This window comes from Petromyzon marinus, chromosome 36, assembly GCF_048934315.1.
Source record: "Petromyzon marinus isolate PM22_M1 ecotype Great Lakes invasive population chromosome 36, UKy_Petmar_22M1.pri1.0, whole genome shotgun sequence".
Lineage (NCBI taxonomy): Eukaryota > Metazoa > Chordata > Hyperoartia > Petromyzontiformes > Petromyzontidae > Petromyzon > Petromyzon marinus.
In genome coordinates, this window is record NC_133702.1 from 7,857,373 (window position 1) to 7,882,472 (window position 25,100).

At 42.8% G+C, this 25,100-nt stretch overlaps 1 protein-coding gene across 7 annotated transcripts; it reads left to right on the top strand.

Moving 5' to 3' along the window:
• The first annotated feature begins 1,605 nt into the window (after positions 1 to 1,605).
• SLC6A1 (solute carrier family 6 member 1) lies at positions 1,606 to 24,960 on the top strand. 7 transcript variants are annotated; one of them, XM_032966528.2, is made up of 16 exons: positions 1,606 to 1,673; positions 2,057 to 2,488; positions 4,422 to 4,604; positions 5,824 to 5,924; positions 8,103 to 8,212; positions 10,496 to 10,628; positions 11,278 to 11,412; positions 11,588 to 11,691; positions 13,370 to 13,494; positions 14,310 to 14,422; positions 14,807 to 14,938; positions 16,102 to 16,204; positions 17,160 to 17,260; positions 20,535 to 20,595; positions 21,635 to 21,802; positions 22,745 to 24,960. In XM_032966528.2, exons 2-16 carry the CDS (start codon positions 2,227 to 2,229, stop codon positions 22,807 to 22,809), a joined length of 1,896 nt encoding a protein of 631 aa, XP_032822419.2. In that variant the 5' UTR covers positions 1,606 to 1,673; positions 2,057 to 2,226; the 3' UTR covers positions 22,810 to 24,960. The 7 variants fall into 7 exon arrangements, with proteins under 7 accessions (XP_032822419.2, XP_032822418.2, XP_032822423.2 ...); XM_032966527.2 differs by having other exon boundaries at positions 1,623 to 1,760; XM_032966530.2 differs by having other exon boundaries at positions 1,624 to 1,760; positions 4,422 to 4,553.
• Positions 24,961 to 25,100: the final 140 nt, after the last annotated feature.

The window sequence follows — 25,100 nt, forward strand, 5'->3', positions numbered from 1 at the left end:
TCGGGCTATATTTATCTCAGTGGACACAGTGGGATGTTGCTCGCTGTTGTCTGTTGCCGCTCACAGCCAGGAACTCCCACCCCATGGGCATCCGTGCTGTTAACTTCCTAGCTCAGCTCAGGTGCAGGCTCCAGGACCTGATGTTTCCTCTGCTTGCAACTGACCGCCTCCTCTATAGAATAACTATTCCCACGACTTCTGGACAATGTCTTGAGATGTACTTGCATTTAAACACTATCATCATCATCATCAGGCATGATCAATCCACTGCTGGATGAAGGCCGCCCCAAGCCGTCACTATCTCTCACGGTCTGGTGATGTAAAACTCCACATCGCCTGCACACGAGCTGATTCATTACTCCATCTCCTCCTCAAAGGTCTTCTTGGACGCTGCACACATATACAGTGCATTGTCCTATTTAGCAGTCTTTGATTGGTCATTCTTAGATCATGCAGTTCACATCAGACACAGTGAATATTAATTTCCAGGCTTTTAACTGTCATTACTTACGATTGCATTTCAATTATTGTTTTTTATTGCAATGTGATCAATATGCAAATACGACAACTTAAAAATGCCACAAATCAGCTACAAATTGTAATGAAAGAACCCATCCGCTTCATTTGTAACAGCTGCCAAACACGATCGGGACATGTTTTGTTGAATGTCTGCATGTTTCAAACAGTTAAATGGTGTCACATGCATAACGACATAGCTTTGATAATAATTGAATTTATAGTTGAAATGTTGTCTCTATCAATTACTCTTTGGTCACCGCCCCCCGTTACCCCCCCGGTCACCCTTGTTACCCCCCCCCTTTCCCCACACAGATCCACTGGTACCCCCTATCCGAGAGGACCTTGAGCCGGGCCCGACATAGGGTAAGTTCACAAGTTACGCGCGTTCTTGCATCATCGCCACGGCTTACTTCACTCCCAGGAAGAGTGGCTTTTTAATCGAAGGGAGCCTCGGGTTGACAAGCAAACGCATCGTTTTAAACGGCAACCACCCCCCACGACAATTGAACCTCATGGCTGGACCCCGGGGTCACGCCATGAGGTTCAATTGCGCGCACGGCACGCGCGGCATCGCCGCCCCGCAAGCCGCGAACGTCCCCTGGGGCCGTCCATAAATGACGTCACGTCCCTGGGGGGGGGGGGGGGTCAGACTTTGTGACGATGTGTGACGAGGAGGGAGGGGGGTTTGAGAAATGTGACGTCACATCCAAATGCGCAACTTTAAATAAATGTAGACAACACGTTCTTACTTAACTAAATATACTTTTTAATGAATGTTTTTCACCTACAACATCGGAGTGCAGCGCCACATTAAATACGCGCTACAATGACAATAGTTTAAAGCGATTTGAAGCATGTTTTATATATTTTTTAGGGGGGGGGGGGTAGAGCTTTGTGACGTCATATTTAAGGGGGGGGGGGGTCTGACTTTTTGTGACGCCGTGTGACGAGGGAGGAGGGGGCAAAAATCGTCCAAAATCGTGTGACGTCATTTACGGACGGCCCCCCCCCCCCCTCCTGCAATCAATGGCAACAACTTTGGAGAAATAAAAAATAAATCTTCTCGCTCGCCCGCTCCGTGCCACCCCCCCCCCCCAGCTCACCCCGACTCTGCCCCACTTAACTCCGTGAATTCCAACCTGCTCAACGCCGAGGTGAGCCGCCACGGAGGGCTCGGCACCAACCGCGGGGGAGCTGCTGGCTTCCAACTTGGGACTCGCCGCTGTTGGGGCGCCACACAGGTTGATGATGAGACTTTTTAAAATAAATAAATAAATAACTTGAGAGAAAGGAGAAATAAAATACTTTTTTTTTTTTAAAAAACGTCAAATACATACTCAGGTCCAACGTTGAGAAAAACGTTGGAATGAGCGTTTTGAAGACGGGTTTTTTTTTTTTGCAATATAATTGCATGTTATTGCTCAAGTAATTATGTATTTTGTAATATAAATATGCACGTTGTTGCTCAAGTAACTTTTTTTTTAAACAGTCATAACTACTCTGTTTTCGATGTTTACTGACCGCCTATGTCTTGCAGGCACCGGTGAGGCCAAGAAAAGCAACCAGACACGAAAACAACCTTCGAGGCATCAGTTGAAGCACCGCTAAGACGAGAGCGCAGCTGTGATTGCATTTTTCGTCCCACCCATCCTCAAACTCCGCTTTAGTGAGCGAGATAAGCTGAGCTTCAACGGAGGCGATCTCAAGATGCCAAACACCGTTTCAGACGCGGAGGGCCACGCCGCGCTTGAGATTGCAGCTGGGTCGCAACTCAACAGCCGCGAGAGGATTCTACCAAACCTGGAGCGAGTCGAGGACCCCAGCCATGCTCCCGAGGCCAAGAAGAAAGAGCTCCCGGTGCGAGGTGCTTGGAAGGGAAGGTTCGACTTCCTCATGTCGTGCGTGGGCTACGCCATCGGCCTGGGCAACGTGTGGCGCTTTCCGTACCTGTGCGGAAAGAACGGCGGAGGTGAGCGGCGCGAGACTGTCGGAGCGTGTCGTGCAAAAGTGTCGCTGGATCATCGAGCGAGTTGCTGAATTGCTGCGGAACGGTTCACGGGTTGTGCCCGGGCGGACAGGCCCTGGTCAATGCTGTGGGTGCATGAAGCGTCAAAAAAATCAAGCGCCGTCTGCTTATCACAGCGACCGTGAAGGATCCAGTGATGTTATTCGAAAAAGAGTAGGCCACGTGTTCCGACGTAGTGTGTTGCAAATTTTCTAAATGAACGTGTTGTTACGGTACACCGGTGTTGCAGTATTAAACAAAAGCACATTTTTTTTTTCCCACCGTCAGAAAATCTTGCGTGGATGCGTCAAAATGAGCTCTCGTGATGTCGAAGCAGTCGGAAAACGAATGTCAGTTTCAATTTTTATGTTAGACTTTAATGAGGACCGGTGAGTTATTGCTGCACCGGTGTACCGCCAATACGCCCCAAAACAACAAAAACAAATACTCTACCTGCAAATTACTATTTTGGAAAGATACGTAGTAATCATTACCCCATTACTGCAAAGCGTACCAGAACCCTCTTAGAATAGAGTTTTGAGACTCAGTGAGGCTTTCCTGGGTACATAAATTTATTTTAAAAAAAGTGTTGGGTGCGCATTTATCTTCCAGAGTTCTTTCCCCATTACGTGAGTCATTTCACCATTTGTCAAATCACAACTTGCAATTGCGGTTGTGATTGATGTTTTCCTTTTTAGTTTTTTCTGCAAAATTGTTTCTGAGAAAGAAATATTGAATCGAAAGTGGATTCTTACCAGATTGTGAAGTGGTGATGAATGTTGCCTTTAAAATATACGCGTTAAAGTTCAGGTTTTCTGGCCCAAAATTGCCATGGAAAAGATATAACATTGAATTTTACATTTAATCCGTGATTTATTTGCTTCATTAATATGTTTTACCAAACTATTACAAGACAAAATAGGGAATATACATTTCGTGTAATTATGTAGCAACAATACGTTTTGATTGACATATATTTTAACCCAATGTAAATTAAGACTTTTGAGAGTTATCTTGTACCTGCTTCTCGGATGATTCTCCAATTGTGTTTTTCTGTTTTCACAATCACTGATGTGAGCTGTTCGTCCAATCTAACGTCTACACGAAAGCTTCGAATCAAGTTTAAAATTGTCTCCTTTGCTCGAATAAACAGTGAGGTGGTGATATTTTCTGTTGGTGAGCCCCAAAGCAATCGTGGAGATTCCACATTTCCATGGCAGTAGCCAGTCTATCCATGGATGATCACTGTTGATTTCCCAACAAGTGGTACTCATGATCGTAAATGTAAAACGTTCAGGTGCAACCCTTCAACTGTGTACTCTATTTTACGCCTTTTTTGGCGTCTTCTGGTCCAACACCAATGGAGACTAGGCTCTAAGAAAAGCCGTCTCGGGTGTGGACCAATCAAATTCAAGGACAGTGCATATTATTATCAAAGTTGTCTTTTTTGTTTGCATTCTGACTGCTTGTGTTGTGGTTATTGCAAACATGATGCCTTGAATAAAGGTGTCAGTTTTTGTGCCAGTTAAAAGGGTAAAACCTATTCCTATAACTGTGTACTCTACTTACACACGCCACTGCTGGCCGATGGGTCTCCACTGGAGGGAGCTCTCGACCCAGAGAGGCCGAAGAGAGAGTGTTTTGGCCTACTCTTCCACGTTGGCCAGAAATCATGGAAGAGGTGGGAGCACCCACACTTTGTCTCACCACACGCGGACCTGCCGATAGACGAACTGGTTTACCCGTTTTTATACTGCTGGCCAGACAGAAGCGGGGTTGGATTTTAAGAAACTTGCGCGTTGTTTTTCGCTACAATATGGCGTACGAATTCAAATTATGCAATTTGCCATGTGACAACTTCCGAATGTGAATGTCGCTCACATCTGACACATTGCAGGGGCGTTTCTGATCCCGTACTTCCTGACGCTGGTGTTTGCTGGAATTCCGCTCTTCCTGCTGGAGACTTCATTAGGGCAGTACACCTCCGTAGGCGGCCTGGGAGTCTGGAAGCTGGCTCCCATGTTTAAAGGTGACCGGCGGTCACGACTCTGCCCTTTTACCGAGGAGCAGCGGACAGCAGGTTGTGCGATGCAAGAAACAAATAAGGATTTGCACGTATTGGACGCTTCGGTGGCCCTAGAATCTCAACGTGCCTGACATCACATGTCATCTCAATTATTAAATTTCCCAGCTGTATATTTCGATAGTTTTTCTCTTCCTAGGGGACCCCCTGGTGGTATTTGTCCCTGTGTGGCAAAGGGTGGAACAGCTCCTGTCTGCAATTGGAAGTTAGTCTGGAAGTCAGGGGCAATGTTCCCCTTGGTTTTTCTTAATAAAGTATATATATTTCAATTCTAAATTAAAATCCCTATTATATGCCACCCTGTTATCCACCACTCCTATTATCCACGGAATGGCTTCCTATTATCCGAAATTTTTTGTTGAAAACTGGAATCACGCAGCGGATTCCTCCTACTATCTGCGGGTTATCCGCAGGTATTGAACAGCCCTTTTCTGGCATTCACTGCAGAAAATTGTATTATTTTATCTGCAATTTTTTTTCGCAGATAAGTAGATGGAGTTCTGCTGTGAGCCCAATCTGTTCCAAAGCCCAGTACTTAAGTGGCCTCGGCCCTTTATCAAAATCATAAAAGTATTATTTCATATATCCTTTCACAAGACAGCTTTAAAATAACAATTGTGACATGGCAAGGATAATTTATGCAGTCTGCTAAACACAATTCTTTATCTTGACAATTTTATGTTGAAAAGGCTATTGCACCATGAATCAAATCAATGATAATATTGTACTAATGTTGTACGCCGACGACTTTCAAGGTGTGGTGGTTAAGGGTCGCGATTTCTTTTAAATATTTACACGTAAATTATTGACGAATGTTTAATCTACCGTCTACGATATTTCTTTCTCTTCTCCCATCCGCCCTTTTCCGGAGGCCACGAGGTCCGTGATTGTCAGTAGCAGCGGGGGTCCACCACTGTTGCCGATCAACGTCGTCTCATATCCCATCTGCTGCTGATGTTCCCGTGTCATTCCTCTCTTCTCTAGCGCGTCCTCATCCACTCCATCAGCCCAGCGGTTTTTTTTATTTGCTTCCGCCCACCTCTCCCTCCATTGCCTTCCGTTAGCGTTGTCATTGCTTTTGCTGGACATTCCTATTCGGTACCGTTCTTCGAACGTGACCACGCCACAGCAATCTGCCTTCCTCAATTCCCTCTCTTATTGTTCGTTTATGATATTCACCACGGTCAAATGTCATTGTACCCGTGTTGGCATGTAGGAGTGGGGCTTGCTTCAGTCGTGATCTCATTCTACCTCAACATCTACTACATCGTCATCATCTCTTGGGCCATCTACTACCTGTACAATTCCTTCACCTCTGTGAGTAGTGCGTGTGGTGCTGTGGGTTGACCAATTGATCTCGAGGAGCCAGAAAGAAAAAAAGACTAAGCAAACTAGCACACAGAATACCACATGCCAGGTGTAATCATCAAACTCATCAAACTCATCGACATGTAGCAATGTAAAATCACGTGACATTTGGGCGGAGCGTCGGCACAATGGTTAGCGTACTGCCCTGTGAACGCGGAGACGTGAGTTAGACTCGCGACAACGGCTACCATCAGTGGCGTGTGATGTTAGAACCAGAACTGGTTTCTTCCCTGCCTGTGCACCAACCCCCACATCTTTCAGTGTGATGAATAATGGTCTAACGACCCTGACGACCGACACGGCGTGGAGAGTACTTTGTTGACAAAGGGCTGTGTATAACGGTAGCATACGCCACAAGTTAAATTCTCACGCTTTGTATTAATGTTGTCCGCATCATAGTTCCGTGTAATGGGATATAATTACATTATCTTTAACCTGTTCAAGCCAGAGGTTGCCTGTTGGCTCCAAGTTTTGGAACATTTAGCCGTCACCACTGAGATCCGAGTTTGACCTTGGGCTTCGCCCACCCGTGATGAATCAAGGACCTCAAGCTCAGTGGGTCGATGATCTCAACCTGGTTACCGATCAGTTTAACACGTAGGCTTTCGCGACCAATATTATTCATAATAAAGGTTTTTTTTTTTGGGTTAGATCGCGTTATTTATAAATGTGTCGTAACCCTCCACCACCCGACACGGCCAATCAGCAAAAAAGTGTCACGTTGACAAAAGACAAATAATTCACTACTTTAGCCCACCGGTGTGTTGAAGAGTGAATCCACAACATTTAGAGTTTGAGTACACACTTTTTTGCTGATTGGCCGTGTCGGGTGGTGGAGGGTTACGACACATTTATAAATAACGCGATCTGGTTACCAATGACTGCACTGAGAAAACCGACACATCGAATCGGTTTCAGTTTTGCTGCCACGCTGCAAATATCTCTGCTGCCGGATGCGTTTGATAAGAGGTCGCTTGAAGGGATCTCAGAAGTAGTTCCATGACATTTCAATTTCGCAGGGGGACGATGCACTGCTATGCGAAATTTCTGACTGGATATAGCGTCGCCTCACAAACATAGAACCAACAGCAAAACTGAAATAGCATTAGCGACTTAGACATCAAATGCAATGCAAACAAATTCTTCTTCTTTGGTTCTTTCGGTAAAGTCACGTAGAATGAGAATAAAATAATAAATTAATAAATTAAAATAACACAATAAAATTCTCACGACGTTTCGGCCACAACACAAGTGGCCTTCTTCAGGTGAATAGAACAGACCTGTCGGGACGACAGAGCTTCAATGAACGTTGTTAAGATTCATAGCGTCTTTTTAAGCTGGTTTAGAGAAGTGAGGCACGCTACGAATCTTAACAACGTTCATTGAAGCTCTGTCGTCCCGACAGGTCTGTTCCTTTCACCTGAAGAAGGCCACTTGTGTTGTGGCCGAAACGTCGTGAGAATTTTATTGTGTTATTTTATTTTATTAATTTATTATTTTATTCTCATTCTACGTGACTTTACCGAAAGAACCAAAGAAGATGAATCCTTGCAGTCACGAAAGCTTTCAATCGAAATTTAGTTCCATGACATTTCAATTTCGAAGGCCTCTCTACCGGGGGGACGATGCACTCACAAACATAGAACCAGCAGCAAAACTGAAATAGCAATAGCGACTTAGACATCAAATGCAATGCAAACAAATTCTGTTGACATTTTCATAATTAAACCAGCTGCATTAATGCCTGCTATCAGAGGTTTCCACATGTTTACAATGTAAATGGGGCGCTAGGGAGTGATGGCACTGTGGTAAGCGCATTGTGCTGTGAACGTGGTATGATTACCACTCAAAGCTAACCTCAGTGGGTGAGTGAACAATGATACTGATTCTGGTCACCCCCACCTCTTTACGAACCTGCATTCACCAGCACAGTTAGTAGAACTGTCAATTATTATGATCATTATTGTGCATTATTTTAATAATCACAAATAAAAGTAGCTGTGCTTTGTGAAAAAGAGCTTTATAGCTCGTCGGATTCCTCCATTATAAATACATAGTATGATTCTGATTCTATTTTAAGTGCGTATCTTCCAAGGCGCCTGACTGCTGTGTGCTGCGTGTTTTCAGATGCTGCCATGGCAAGACTGCAATAACCCGTGGAACACGGATAAATGTTTCTCGAATTACAGCATCCTTGACACCACCAACCTCACAAGCACCGTTGTGGAGTTCTGGGAGTGAGTGGCCAACAGCTTCGTCAATAGAGACATTAGCGTTTCTGTCGATGCATCCACTAAACAGTATTTTTCTGTTATTGCCACTTAGAAATGGTAAAAAAAGCCACTTTGTGAAAAAAGCTTCCATTACATAGATTTTCCGTCCAATTTGGAAAGCAATCTAAAGTGTAAATAATAGAGCAGTCACTTCGTGTGAAGTTTGAGTACCTTCAGTGTACCTAAACAAGTACTCGCGGAGTTAAATCGCTAACCAAAAGCGTAGCTCGGCGATACGTCACAATCATTGCACAGTGGCAGCAGCCTCGGTGGAGTGAATGTGACCCCTAATGTGCAGCACGCGCTCATGCAGGGAAGTGCTTGACTGTAAGGACGCCAGCAACAGTCGTTACTCGATGTGGCCGAGTGGTAGAGCTAGCCGGTTGTAATAAAAAAAATGGTTTTTGTTGTTGCGAATTTTTATATTGGTTGACTCGGACCATAATTCCTCTAATGAAATGATTACTAAATTTTGATTTAAAGCTTTCGTGACTGCAGTAATTCATATTCTTAGCTCTTTCGGTAAAGTCACGTTGAAGGGAAACAATAAAATAATAAAATATATATGAAACAATAAAAATTCTCACGACGTTTCGACCATAACACAAACGGTCGTCATCAGGTGTGTCGGTTTGCATTTATTTATTTTTAAACGGTTTATTTATAAATCCACATATAGGCTATCCACATATACAAGCATAGAGACAATTTCAACCGAGAAGATGGATTCTGGCTTAGCAATCATTGGAAAGATTTGATAAACCATTTCAGGTCTTAATTTATTGTTCATGCTTACAGTGGCTTTCAGACAGCATACATTAATTTTTCATCTCCCCCCTCCTCTTTTCAGAACATAGATGGACTAGTCCTTCTAAATTAACTGCCAAATCGCTGCGCGTGGCGCTGACGTTTTTATAAATAAATAAGCCGTTTAAAAATAAATAAATTAATGCAAACCGACACACCTGGTGGCGACCGTTTGTGTTTATTGTTTCCTTTCAACGTGACTTTACCGAAAGAGCTAAGAAAAATGATTACTACTTTGTGGTGACGTCACCAGTAGTTGTCCCATGGATAGACTCGCCCTCTGCTTTAGGAATTTGTAATTCCCACCACTGGCTCAGGGATGTAAACGGGAGAGGCTCATTTCAGCAGGAATTTACTTGACTTTGAGTACTTTAGAGTTAGGGGGATGATTCTAAGCTGTAATGGTTAGTGCAATGGACTTGTAATCCAAAGCTTTAATCTCCGGGTGTGGCATTTTAAACAATGGCAACGTTTCTTAAATTCGTCTCCGTCCACCCAGCAGTATATCTGTGTATCGTACAATTAGTCGATCAGAAGATAGTGTATGGCGAGGTAAAGTTTGTGGTCACTCTCACTTCTTCTAAGACATCTGTCCAGCATGGAAGAGTAGGCCAAAAATCCTCTCGAGGCGTTCAACAGGACTCTGTCTTAAGGAGGCCCTTCTGCCAACATGAGCAAGCTCATGTTGCGAATTTGAGCAAACGTTAGGGACCTTAGGTTTTCATCTTTTGATACCAATGAACTTAGAACTGAGTCAAGTTGATTAGGAGGGAGATACTGGTACTCACGCAGCTCCATTGGAGTTGACACAAAGTCTTAAATGCGCTACGTAGTTTTCGCGATGGTGCTGTACAGCTCTCCGACGTATTTTTGTAGAACGTACCGCGTGTTGTACGGCACAATGTCCGACGTTTCGCCCCACGTCCTGGTGACTTCTTGAGCACGTGCGGTGAAACGTCAGGTACCATGGCGAACAACCCGACAACACATTGGAGGCTAAGCATTACATGCGTTGAGAGAAAGTGGTTCTTAAAAGATGTATATAGTCATGTGAGAGGGGGGTTTCATTGGACCACTTTTGACATTTTCACGAGTCCGTAACTTACTGATTTAAAACATCATACATTTGTATAATGATCCAAGCAAACGAGCCCCATAAATAAATGAAAACTAACTTTTTAATGACCACTGCTGCCATCCCGTCCTAACTCATTTGTATATACTTGTCAAAGATGTCCACAATTTTAATCTTGGGGTTGACGTCTCGGTTACAGTGACAATACTGACATCAACGACTTTGAGAGCCATTTTCGTAAGGAATGGTCGTATTGATAAATACATCCGAGATGCTATCGGCTCGTCGTTTTATCCACAACCGCACAATGCCAATTGTTGAACTTGTACAGAGACGAAGCGTGCCCTGCATTACTACGCATGCAGGCGGAACATGCACCAGTTGTCCAGTGGGTTGGATGAGCCAGGTCAAGTGAGAGGTCCTCTTGCCATCACTCTCGCCATCTCCTGGGTCATGGTCTACTTCTGCATTTGGAAGGGAGTTGCGTGGACTGGCAAGGTATGCGGAGTCTCAGCTCTCCAAATGTTGCTGTATTTGACGGATGAGTTTAAGATAAGCATTCTGCAATTAAAAGGCTTATTATATAACACCGGACCAACGCAGAAGTTCTCTGGGTTTTGCGAATATCAAAAATGTATGCATATTTAGTGGAACAAAAATCTGCGAGTGTTAAATTCATGTTTATTTATTCAAAATGGTTAATCGTAAACAGTGCATTTGTTGATTAAAATGTATGTTTAATGGTTACATTTGTTAATTCGTGTCTTAGAACACACTAATATCAACTTGTTATTTTATAGTAAAGATGGAATTATGGTGCACTTTGAACCCAATGACCTGAGCTCAATTCCTGGCCATGGCTAACACCAGTGGCAACGATGTTTGAATCGGGTTCGGAATCATATGGCGTGGAGAGGAGGCCTCGTTCAGCAATGGACTGGCAGAGTGCTAAACATTCCCTTTGGTATTACTATTATTTAACCAAAATTGCTCCGCACTAAACCGTTTCATCGAAGCAAAGCGCGGTAATTCGCGAACAGGTTAAAGCGCCGCGGGCGTTACTCTGACAGATTGTGTTTGGTAACCAAGACGATGCGGTGGGTGGCATCACAAGAATCTCGAATCCACTTTGGGTTGCCGTGCGCAGGTTGTGTACTTCTCGGCCACGTTCCCGTACGTTATGCTGTTTGTGCTGTTCTTCCGTGGAATCACCCTGCCGGGCGCCAAAGAGGGCATCCTGTTTTACATCACACCAGACTTCCGCAGGCTCACAGACTCCGCGGTAACTAAACACAGCTCACATTACGCACACATAGCACGGTACATCATGCTAATCACACTTCATTTCCCTCCAATTAAGGTCGAGTATTGATTGGAATTAGGAACACGCGGGTGGTGGTGCATGTGTGTGTGTGTGTGAGCTGTGCATATAGATTATTAATTGATTTATTTTCAAGGTCTGGCTGGATGCTGCGACGCAGATATTTTTTTCCTACGGCCTTGGCCTTGGCTCTTTGGTCGCCCTTGGCAGCTACAACCCCTTCCACAACAACGTTTACAAGTGAGCGACCGTACCCTGATTTGAATTACACTGAATGTGTTCCGTGCTGTCGTGGTTAATTGTGGTGAAAAAAAGTAATAGGCAAAGGTCTCGGTTCATTGTGTGTATAAAAAAAAAACATTATAAATGTGGAGGTGCAGCCCTGAAATTTGGGTTAGATCGTGAATACTGTGGGTTTACTCTCCAACACACAACCGGTGTGCTGAACTAGTAAGGAAATGGCATGTTTCGTTTACGTGACAACCTTTACTAATATTGTCTGTGTCGGGTGGTGGCGGGTTTAACGACACATTTATATTTACGCGATCTAACCCTAAAAAAAAAAATCCTTTATTACGGAGTGCTGGTGTAGTTGATGGTGGCAGGAGAACAGGTGGGAGAAATTCAGGTGCGATTGAGGGAGGACTTTGTCGGAGCTGGTGGTGGGGGGGGCGTGGTATTTCGAGCAGCATTTTGCTTAAGCGGAATCAAACATTGGACAGGTTTTTTTTTACTTACCCTGTCTCGTCTGAGGTGTGCGTGGCCCGCTCAAATTTTCGTTATCCCTGATGCAGTAAGCGAGAAAGAATCGCTCCGCACAAACACCTTGAGACCCATTTTGTGGAGCAACGGCAGGATTGTTCACATTGGACGATTCACTTTGTTGGTGCATTGCGAGCATTTGCTGAGCAGACCGCAAGCTGCTGAGCACAGGAATCTAGAAGGAGCAAAGGCCATCGCAACGAAATCGTGATTCATTTTCACGTGGCGAAACAAGATCTTTCATGATTTTGTTTAGTTGTTTAAAAGGGCACGCTCTGCTGTGACGTCATCCGCTCTAGATTCCATCTGGTCACACAGTGTCTTTTAACTTATTATTCCGCTGTGGATTTTAAAATTGGATACATGCATAATGGTTCCAATATAACCGAAGCGTAACTCTTAACAGGCGTTGGAGGCTGCAAGAGTTCGTCGAAAACGGCAATGTTATGATTACGAGGATTACATTAAAGTATCCAATGACACCTTTCTGTGAGACTTGATTAGCTAACTCATTGGAAAAATTACCATTCACTGTTTGCATTTATTTATGAAAGCTTGACAGTTTAATAAGTATTCTTGGTTCTTTCGGTAAAGTCACGTAGAAGGGAACCAATAAAATATTAAAAATATAAAACCACAGCTGTGGTTTTCACACCTAATGATGATTGCTTGTGTTGCAGTCGAAACGTCGTGAGAATTTTATTGTTTTATATTTTTATTATTTTATTGTTTCCTTTCTACGTGACTTTACCGAAAGAACCAAGAATATGAATTCCTGCAGTCACGAAAGCTTTAAATCAAAGTTTAATGAGTGTTAAACAAGTGGCTAAAGGAACTGGCCAGGTGGCTCAGTGGTAGAGTGAGCGACTCACAATCGTAAAGTTGTGAGTTCAAATCCTGGTTGCAGTTTGACTTAGCCTATTATCCCTGTGGTGTCAATAAAATAAGTACGACATTCTGGGCAAGTCAATAGCGGTTATCCAATGGATGCACTCGTCCCCGCCACATGAATATGGAATTTACACCATCAGCTCAGGGCTGCAAACAGAAGATGACGCACCACAACAAAGTTAATTTGAGCAGGAGATCAAGTCGACTTCACGCTAAAGGGCATAGGGCTGCGACAAACAGCAATTATTTTGTTTTCCATCGGCAGGGACTCCATCATTGTGTGCTGCATCAACTCGGTCACCAGCGTCTTCGCTGGATTCGTCATCTTCTCCATCGTGGGTTTCATGTCTCACATCACAAAGAAGCCTGTTAAGGAGCTGGCCGCATCGGGTAAATAGACGCAGGGGGCCGCACACAAGATTCCTGGATGCCCCGGGCAGAATGCCACGTGGGGCACGCTTATTCATGACCATTACCGACACCTACAAAAAAACCAAGCCTCATGTGGAGCCCTCTTTTGTGTGAGGCCTGGGGGCAAATCCACCTCTCCCCCCACACACACACGCACACTTTTGCCCCCACCGCCTCTGAGTGGCCTTGCTCCAAAAAAAAGTGTGTCTCTTTCACAATTTTTCTCTTATGACGGATGTTCTCAATCTTTTACAGATTTGATTGTCGCGTTCACGTTTTGGCAAGCGTTCCTGTTTGTTTGCTTGACAAATGTGTTCAATATTTCTGAATCTCGTTTTTGGGGAAAATGTGCCAATTTTTGTCATTGTCATCAGATAGGGCTGCAATCGCTTGAGGTGCAAACACTACAACATATCTTGGGAAGACAAATATTTTTTTCAATACCATTATATGGGAGAACTACTTTTAATTGCATTGTCTAGAGTGGCGTGTTGTTATTATTATTATTATCATGATTACGCAACTCGCAAAAGCGAGAACTTTTAATGTCCCAGGAAGACTTACACATTTTCCAAAATTGGTGCCTCAGCAAAGAGGCTGATCCTGGGAAACCAGAACAGAGGGAAAATAACCAAGCCAACGTGCATCATGTCGAGTATAGCCGTACATTCCTATTCTACTCACCACGATCTATCATTCTTTGTTATTGTCAATTGTTACAACATCAAGTGGAAATTTTACTCTCTTCCTTTGTGTTCATGAATAATATATTTGCTTCTCTTTTGCGTGATTAGGTCCAGGCCTTGCCTTCCTGGCTTATCCACAGGCTGTCACCCAACTTCCCATATCGCCTCTCTGGTCGATTCTTTTTTTCTCCATGCTTCTCATGCTTGGACTGGACAGTCAGGTAATCTTTCGGGCTTTTTATCAGGCAATACCTGCCCACTGGGGCGTGCATACATTTGTTCAATGTGTCTTTATTTAATATGAATATGTATTTGTGTTTAATTACCAATTTGTCATTTGTATAACCCATGCGACTCCTGCAAATGAGACTATCCTTGTATTTTATGTTCTTACCGGTTGAACGAAATAAACTAAAAAAACGACTATTTGTGATAATGTGTCGACAGCACGGAAGAGTAGACCAACACACCCTATTGGAGGGACTTTACAGAGTTCCCTCTAGTGGACGCCCCTTGCTTCAGCATGGGCGCGAGAAAGACATTACAGAGCTGTACATTAACTTTTTTGACACTGAAAGTGCTGTGAAATGACGTTTCTCCTGCAGTTTTGCACGGTGGAAGGCTTCGTCACAGCCCTGTCTGATGAATATCCTCAGTACCTCCGTGGGCATAAGGAAATTTTCATCGCCGTCATTTGCGTTATCTCCTACATCATCGGACTCGCCAATATCACACAGGTTAAGTGCAATGATATCTTGTTGTATTTTTTTGTTACAATTTTAATCCGTTTGCGCTATCGGTGTCATGATAAAAGACAACGTTTCCATCTAGGACTTTCTCAGAGTACGAATAGATCACCCTGTGTGGTAGAGAACAGCCCACAAAAAGTGCATGCCACAACATTCTTCTGACAACCATTGCAAATGAGGCAATGCACCCTCTCACATGCCCTGCTTGGGAATTGTTTGTGTAAGAGGAATTTACCCAAAATAACTAAAACTAAATCTACTTTAATACCAGTTTACTTGACGTATTGATTGGTGATCAAGACCATCAACTTTCTACAACCCGGTTTAATTATGTGTGGCTGAAACCCAAATTCAAGCCTAGAATCTGAGCAGTGCCGTCTAGATGCTCAGTTGCCAAAGCCAGTCACCTCGCAATGCTGTTATTCAAATAACAAAAATAAATAAGCAAGCAACTTCGACTTCTACACCTTGACATATCTGTCCCTTCACGTAAAAAAATACAAGAAGTAATTTTTACACACCTCATCAGCCACACGGCCTTCTGGGAGTGCATAATGTCAGCAGCACAAACACACTGTGGACCAGTTTCGACATTCAGTATCTCATTTAAAAGTAAGCCCTGCTCTGTATAATGTAAATGTCACACTCGATAAATATGTAAGCGATATTGTGGCTTTTAGTTGGTAAATTTAGCGGTACATTGTTCTTCATGGGTGACATAAACCAGCGTTAACACAATGCATTGAATTTTGTATTATCTCGAAAAAGTTGACAAATTTCTTTCATGTATTGTGCTTGATTATCCAGGAAAGCCTCAGTGAGTCTCGTGACTCTTTTTCAGGAGGGTCCTGCCAAGTTTTCGCTGGGGCGATTCAAACTGAGGAATTTGGGGCGCAATCTGTGAATCATTAGGACTGTGACACCGGAACACAATGGCCCACACATTATGTCACGGGATGTTTTAATCGCCCACTGTGAAGCAGACGGCAGGCGTGTCTTTAGCGGTTAATACGCACTGCAGTATTAACCAGGGTGGCCGCCGGGCTCGGAGGGCATGAACCTCTCGCAGCAAGCCGCAAACGCGCCAGCGCTGGGCTGTGTCGCCACCCTGAATTGACGTGAATTTGTTTTAACTGCCTGCCGATCCACAGGGCGGGCTGTATGTCTTCAAGATGTTTGACTATTACTCGGCAAGTGGGATGAGCCTGCTCTTCCTCGTCTTCTTTGAAACGATAGCAATATCTTGGTGTTACGGTACGTTTAAACATTTGGATCTTTATATATTTGGTTCTTTCGGTAAAGTCACGTAGAAGGGAAACAATAAAATAATACAAATATAAAACAATACAATTCTCACGACGTTTCGAACACAGATGGACTCGTCCATCTGAACAAACTGTCAAATCTCTCTCCGTGGTGCTAACGTTAAAAATAACCGCCACTTTTTTCAAATTTTCTTGTTGTGGTTTTCACACCTGATGATGATTGCTTGTGTTGCAGTCGAAACGTCGTGAGAATTTTATTGTTTTATATTTTTATTATTTTATTGTTTCCGTTCCACGTGACTTTACCGAAAGAACCAAGAATATGAATCCCTGCAGTCACGAAAGCTTTAAATCAAAATTTGGATCTTTGTTTAGTAGCTTTTGAGGAAGAACACTGTGATGCAGTAGAGCTCTCGTTTTAATGGATGTTCATAAGTTTAATTTCACATTGGAATTGCATGTATGCATTATGTTGATCGTAGCCTACCCTACTCATTGTAGGTGCAGGGGAAGGACAGCCATCTAAGCACAAAAATCAGGAATTCCCTGCACTCTTCTGTTTTCACAAATTATTGTAACGTCGCTCAAATTAAGAAATCTACATTATTAATCATCATCTATTACACCTTCGAGAGTGCTGTTTGTTGCTGGCCACTTGATATTTTGTGCCTTTGCTAGGCAACCGTAATTTAAAATAAAAAAAATGTGCGTGAAAATAAACTGCCTATAAGAAAATAAGATATCAGGTTGAATATTGAAAAAGTATTATATGTCATCACGCTTGTACCGTAGTTGAATGATTTTTTTTGTAAGATGGCGTTACATTTGTCTCCTCACGACAAAACATTTTCACCTACGTTTATAAACATTGCTGCTCAAGCGTTACACAACATTGACAGGCGAAAACGCTTTAATCTCATCAGCATGCGTGACTCTTTTTTCAGGCGTCGATAGGTTCAATGATAACATTTGCGAGATGATTGGGCACAAGGTCCACAAATGGTGGAATATTTGCTGGGTCTTCTTCACTCCACTCGTGGTCGTGGTGAGCATATGAGGGTTCATTGCAATGCAGAACATGGAATGCATTTTCTGTCCATTAAGCACACAGAAGCATAGAAACTTAGAATGTGTTTTTTTCCAACATCAAATCATTATTTTACACATCATGCGGCAGCACGACGTTGCATATCTGATCACCACACATCCGCCCTGACAAATTAACCGCCCACACTCAGTGCAGTATTCCTACATGATGTAGCCATTATGATCTACGTTTTCACAAATCTAACCTTTTCACACGCTGTAATGTATTCTTAATCTCGTGTACATGTGCTCACTCCTAGAGTATATTTTCGTCCAGTAAACTCTCTGTGCACGGTTTCTGTAACTGTCTTTTTTTCTTTGGATGCTCAGATATCTGACCTATCTGATGCTTTCACAGTCCCCAAGAATCGGATATGCAATGTTGTGCTGTACAATTAATTGCCGCACAACTCCAAACTGTATGGCTTGATGTACATCGTGCCAAAGTATAGAAGAATTTTGATTTAAAGCTTTCGTGACTGCAGGGATTCATATTCTTGGTTCTTTCGGTAAAGTCACATTTTATATTTTTATTATTTTATTGTTTCCCTTCTACGTGACTTTACCGAAAGAACCAAGAATATAGAAGAATCGTTCAAAATATATTATCGTCATCAACATTATTTATAATATACAATTCATAATGCAGGTTTCAATGTGTGAGCTCCATAAACCCCACCAAGTTTTAGATGCTATGAAGCAGTCATCTGTGTGCAGATAAAAACAGTACATTGAATATGTAACCCCTAAATTTTGATTTAAAGCTTTCGTGACTGCAGGGATTCATATTCTTGGTTCTTTCGGTAAAGTCATGTAGAAGGGAAACAATATGATAATAAAAATATAAAACAATAAAATTATCACGACGTTTCGACTGCAACACAAGCAATCATCATCAGGTGTGAAAACCACAGCAAGAAAATTTGAAAAAAGTGGCCACTTGATATTTTGTGCCTTTACTTTTTTCAAATTTTCTTGCTGTGGTTTTCACACCTGATGATGATTGCTTGTGTTGCAGTCGAAACGTCGTGAGAATTTTATTGTTTTATATTTTTATTATTTTATTGTTTCCCTTCTACGTGACTTTACCGAAAGAACCAATAATATGTAATCCCTGTTAATTAATACAGTACAAGTAATGAATGCAAGAGGTATATAAAACATATACAGTATACTGAACATCAACAAGTAAAATAGGGAAGGCCAATTTATTATCTTTCTACGTGACTTTACCAAAATAACCAAAGAGTAATTCCTGCAGTCACGAAAGCTTCAAATCAGGGAAGGCCAAGTTCTGCTGGCTCGCCGACGTGTTGTTCACAATTGAAATAATATCTGACGTTTAGTCGCACATCATCGCGCTGAACGTCCAGCACATGGAACGTCGGACATCCGTGCTGAGGAACACGAAGTGCGACCCGAAAACACATCGGAGGGCGAGAACTTCACAACCGCGGAAAAACCTAAACAGTTGCGCAATTCTTTTTGGATTTAAAACAAAATAAAATACAGTTACTGCTTAAAAGATTGACCGATGCATTTTCACAAGTAAACATGTTTGCCGCAGTCCAGTTTTAAAGGCTGCCAAGCGGTTTGCTTTTTTTCTCATTTCCGAGGGAGGAGCTTTCCATGAGCTTAAGGCTAGACGGCGAGAATCATGATGCACTGTCATGGTCGGTTGTGGGAAATAAAATAGCAACATTAAAAATGGACAAGGGTCAAATAAACACGACTCGGAGAGCCGTTGGCCATAACATCTGGCGACGAAACAGAATGTATTAACATACCGTGAGACTTAGAAAGTCGATTCAGCGAATACTGCTGGAAAACTCCGGATTGTGCATCATTTTGTTCCGTTGTGGTGCAACAATCCTGTTGTCTAATCTTTACGTTCTTTTTAACACGTAGGCTTTCGCGACCAATATTATTCATAATAAAGGTTTTTGGGTTAGATCGCGTTTATTTATAAATGTGTCGTAACCCTCCACCACCCGACACGGCCAATCAGCAAAAAAAGTGTCACGTTGACAAAAGACAAATAATTCACTACTTCAGCCCACCGGTGTGTTGAAGAGTTAATCCACATTTACAGTTTGAGTACGACGTTTCGCTGGTAAATACATCCAGCATCATCAAGCAATTCTGGCGAATTGCATCATCAAGCAATCATCAAGCAATTCTGGCGAATTGCTTGATGATGCTGGATGTATTTACCAGCGAAACGTCGTACTCAAACTGTAAATGTGGATTAACTCTTCAACACACCGGTGGGCTGAAGTAGTGAATTATTTGTCTTTTGTCAACGTGACACTTTTTTTTTGCTGATTGGCCGTGTCGGGTGGTGGAGGGTTACGACACATTTATAAATAAACGCGATCTAACCCAAAAACCTTTATTATGAACTTTACGTTCTTGTTTTATTCACGATGGGAATTAGATTGAAAGACAAATTAGAGAACGTAGGCAGGCTAGAGACTTCGTTGAAAACGTTTAGGAGAGAGTTAAGTGGGCTTGGGCAGGTCACACCGCTTAAACAAATGATGGGCAGTGATCAACAACAGCGACAGAGTGGCGGCCAAGGAAAGGAACGCATTCCAAGAGCACCACTACAGAGGAGATGGAGCAATGGAATCAGCTCATGTGTAGAAGCTATGCGAATTGTTATGTGGAGGAGATCTTCATCCCACATTGGATTGATTACGGCTGATGATGATGATTATTATACCCACGTGACTTTACCGAAAGAACCAAAGTGTATGGCTTCCTGCAGTCACGAAAGCTTCAAATCATATTATATCACTCACATTGAAAAATAGCAGCAACATTCTGTCCCTTCTAAACACTTTGTTTACATCGAACTTGATCTAGTCGTTGTGTACAATACCCGTGTCTTCCTCCATTGCATCTTAACATCAGGAAGAATGTTGGCATCCGTATATAAAGCACAATAGAGAAAGCCACCAACACCCAGCGCCCCACAGCTTGGGTGTTCCACAAGTCTGAGCCGTAAACCTTGTCACGGTGTTTACTCTGCACATTCCTTCGGGGCGGAACACTGACAGAAATGTTTCTGTTTATGAAGAAACAAACACTGGCCCCTTTACAAATGGCATCTTGTGGGTCCCCATTTGCCCTGTCTGCAAGTGCAGGTGGTGGTGGTGGTGGGGAATTTTAAAGGGTTTGACCTTTGTAAACAAAGAGTCTCTCCAAGAAACACTTTGTTTTTCTTGCAGGGAATGACAATGCGGCCTCTCCCTCCTAAGTGGCGCATTTGGTGGTTGATCAATGAACGTGGTGAGCCGAGCTGTTTTCGAGCAAGAACCATTGTTTTGGGTTCATTGGTATAAAATCAATTCCAAACCGCCCTCGGGAATAGAGAAATTGTCAGTAACTTATTGGACAAATAAAATACTGTGTAATAAATAGTTTTATAAAAAATAATATGTATTTTTTTTGGGGGGGTTAGATCACATAAATATGAATGTAGTGTTAAACCCGCCACCACCTGACAAGGCCAATTAGTAAGATTTGTCACGCAAACAGAACGTGCCAATCCGTTACTCGTACAGCACACCGGTGTGTTGGAGGGTAAACCCACAACATTTACAATTCGAGCCTACGTGCTAAACTTATGTTTATTACACAGTAATGCACTGCAAAGACATGTATTAAAACGAGACACCTCATAATATATCGATTCTGATACTAAAATGGAAAAATGCCATAACTTGGGAGAATGCTGCTAGGGTGTAATGTTGAGCACATTGGATTTGTAATCCAGAGGTCACCAGTTCAATCCCTCCCCATTCCACCCAAGTGTGCCAGTTGAACAATGCGGCAAGTGTTTTAAAATCCTCTCGCCCCTGTCCACTCAGTAGCATAAATGGGTACACGAGTCAGTCAATCGGCAGGTCGTCGCCTGTGGTGGAGTAAAACGTGGGTACTCCCACCGTCTTCCGAGACGTCTGACCAGAATGGAACAGCATGCCAAATATTCTTTAGAGGGACTATCTGGAGCCTCTGTAGCGGACGGACCTTCTGCCAGGAGTGATGTAGGCACGACATTGCAGGGCTGCACCCTTTTCTTTTTACCTCGGACTATTAATTATGCCCGGGCAGGTTTGAGAGAGAGCCTCTCGACGGACAAACCCATTAATTTGTGGTCATGAAGTGGTCGGAAGCCGAAGCGAGAAGCGGGGTCACCGCGGGGTCACCGCGCGTTTCGCTCTGCGCGCAACAAACGCGGCCGCCGCTCGCGAGCTGAACCGTTGAGTAATTGAATTTGATTCTCCACCGCTGTCTTGACCACGCCGTCTGCCGGGTGCCACTGCAGGGCGTGTTCATGTTCAGCGTCGTGGAGATGACTCCGCTGACGCTGGGCAGCTACACGTACCCGATGTGGGGTCAGGGCATGGGTTGGTTCATGGCGTTGTCGTCCATGCTCCTCATCCCTGGATACATGGTCTACCTCTTCTTGGTCAGCAAGGGAACTCTGCGACAGGTACTAAGGGAATGTCCACACCGCAGTACACCGCTGTAGCTGGTCGCAGTCAAGAGCTATTAAGCCATATTAATTGCTGAACAATATTGAAGTCGTTACATGCCGCATGCGGATCGCGATGAACACACCCAGCATGATGCGGGGAGAACGCTTGACTCACGTTGCGATACAGACGTTTGTCTATGTTGTACAAGTGTGTGGGCACGCGTGGTGTCTCCCACCTGACGCAATGAGTGCCGATTCAAATTAAGAGATTTGCACGGTTGGCTGCTCACAGTGCGAAAGGAGTTCAACGTACATGCATAATGATCGGCGTTTACAATCATCATGGACGTGCACCATTTAGAAACTCTATTTTTTTTGTTTGAGTGGAGATGTTTGGTGGGTATTGAAAGGTGGCATTTAGTCAGTTGTGATGCATGGTGTTACTAAAACCCTGCCATACGTGGTCACTTATCACCGAATACCGACAACGGGTAGAAAATGCGCCTTCTGTTTCCTTCCAGGTTTGCAAAGTGCCACATTTCACGTGTGCGCAGATTGTCAAATGTTTCACACATGTGGCTTTACGTGAGCCATACAGGCGTATATGTTAAGCGATATGTATTAAATTTACTTATTAATAAGCAATTATTTTAATAACAATATACAGTGCATTGTCAAGCCATTGCTGGTTGAAGGCCCCCCCCCCCCCCATCATATAAATCATTGGGGTGGCTTGTCCATCCCTCATCACGCTGGTCAATGCAGGTTGGGGATTGTGGGTGGCAAGGGCCAGACATGTTCATGTATCACTCACAATTAATGTTAGCTATGGGTGCAGGAATCGAACTCGATTTTTCAGATTCAGAGCACACCGCACTGACCACTGCGTCGCCACTTCTTCCCCTGTATTTCAACGTTGACCGCCTTTAATCTTCTCTCGTTTCCTTCGTTGGGCAGCGATGGCACCAAATGTCCAGAGTTCAAGTCAGCAAGCGCCAAGACATTGGAGGAGCATGCTATGAAAATGAAGTCACGTTCTAAGCGCTCGTCAACACATTTATTGATATACGTTCAAAATCTTGATGTGCATTTTGTTCGGACCTCGAATGTGGTCTTCTTTCAATGTGTTGTATATCTGAAGACCGTGTGATGTGTACTATGTTTGAGCATAGATCTTCTCAATTCAGTATGCACTGTGTTTTGGCAATAGGCAGCATTTAATTTACAAATTATACTGAAGAGGCAATGTGAGTCCCTGTAATACCTCCCCAGGCGAAATTGAATTGTAGCCATGGGTAGCATAAGCAATATTTAAAAATGCACCACATTCCTCATCAACACTGCCTTATGAAGGAAATATGCTAGAGTAGAGCTGGACTATCACATTATTTACTCTACTGATTATTGGTTAAATTACTTAACCAATTGGCGTGGCTTCCAGGGGGTTTCCTGCTTTCACAAGCAGGATGTGGAGGGTGACCAGTATTTTTAAAAAGTGCCCAAGTAATCGATGACAAAATAGTATTCAACTATTTTTTTATCTGATTAAACTGTCCCAGCTCTATGCCATATAAGCTATCATTCCGCCAATGACATGTTAGCTTGCGATGTACTTTTCTGGTAGAATGCTGTGTTCAAGGCCGTATTTATAATATATATTGGGGGGGGGACACATAATGGGGGGTCCAAAATGTCCCCCCCCAATATATTGCTATAAAATAGATTTCTGTTCACATGATTGTGGTTATGGTTGTACTTTATTATTCCCTAATCTCTGCCATTACATACAATGAAACAAGAAAACATAAAAAAGTAAAAACAGAGCAATGTAATACAATACACTATTAGTCCATCCTATATGTTAGTGAATTTTGTAACATTTTAGGCAGGAAATTCGTTTTCAAATTTAGATTATTTTTTTCTGGGAGGGAACTCCCAGACCCCCTGGAAGATTTGGTCCCCCCAATGTTGACTCCATGGCTACGGCCTTGGCTGTGTTAATAACAAAGGTAAAGTAACGAGCACTTTTTTTTTTCCTTTTGTGCTTGTGCACTGCTGCAAAAGCAGTCAGTGTATTTAATTTTCCCATTCTCCAAATACGAAAACGAGGAATTTTGGCTATCATCCCCTAGCAGAACCCTCCTTTAAATGAGTCTTGAGATTTCATGATAGTGGGATAAACAAATACATTATTATTAACCGCAAATGTGAGTGATCTGATTCCTTTGCCCACAACCAATTAAATGTCAATTTGATGGTTCACATTGATTGTGATAGTCTGTATTACTGCAGTAATTTTAGCAATATCAAATTTGACTAGTTCTATATATTCCATATTTTTATATAAATTATTAAGATAATATATTAGCAAGATGTATTGTTTCTTTAAATGCATATTTATGCCAGTGATAGATATTGGAATGTGTTGTACCTGACTTTGAATGTATATGCCAAATTTGTGACGTTCAAGTTTTTGTGTTACGAGGTCACCATCGATTATCAAATTAAATGAACTGACACGCGCAGTAGTGGAAAATTACAGGGTGCATCATGCACTGTCAGTCGCGGCACTTTAATGAATGTTCACGCGGAGTCAAATAATGTTCCATTCTGGCCTGGAATGAACCAGGCAGGGACGTGTTGTATCGATGATGAGTTATGTGTGATCTACATCAAGCGAACAAAATAGAACATTTTCACCATGCTATGGGGTTTCTAGAAATATGCAAACTCTTTCCATTGCTACTTTTGTTTTTTAATGAGTTGAGATCTGCCGCTTCAGCGGTAGAGCGAGTTGCTCACATTCGGAAGGTTCCGGATTCAAATCCTGGTTGGAGTTTGACTCAGCCCCATCGTTCCCCTCGCTGGGGTCAATAAAATAAGTACAATTTTTTGGGAGGGGGGTCATCAGTGTTTGTGCTATGGATATACTTGCCCTGGTCATATAAATGTGGAATTTCCACCACTGCTGCAGGGCTGTAAATGGGAGATGAGCACCAATCCAATGCTCATTTGAGCAGGAAATCATGTAGACTGTTTTGAGAGTTGGCAATAGGTTTGTAAACTGAAAGGTTAATCTCGGGAGCAACCTCATTTACTTTTTTGTAATCCCACCAGTGCCGGATTAAGCTCGTGCAAAGCCTGTAGCATATGTTATAAAGGGGCCTTAATTTTTTTTTAAACTACATAAATATTAAAACACAAATGTTTTACTTGCATAGTAAAGTAATCGTATTTGTTCATTTGCTATACAACCAGATAATACGACAAATCGCTAACCTTAAACAACCAGTCGTTCATAAAAGTTGAAGGC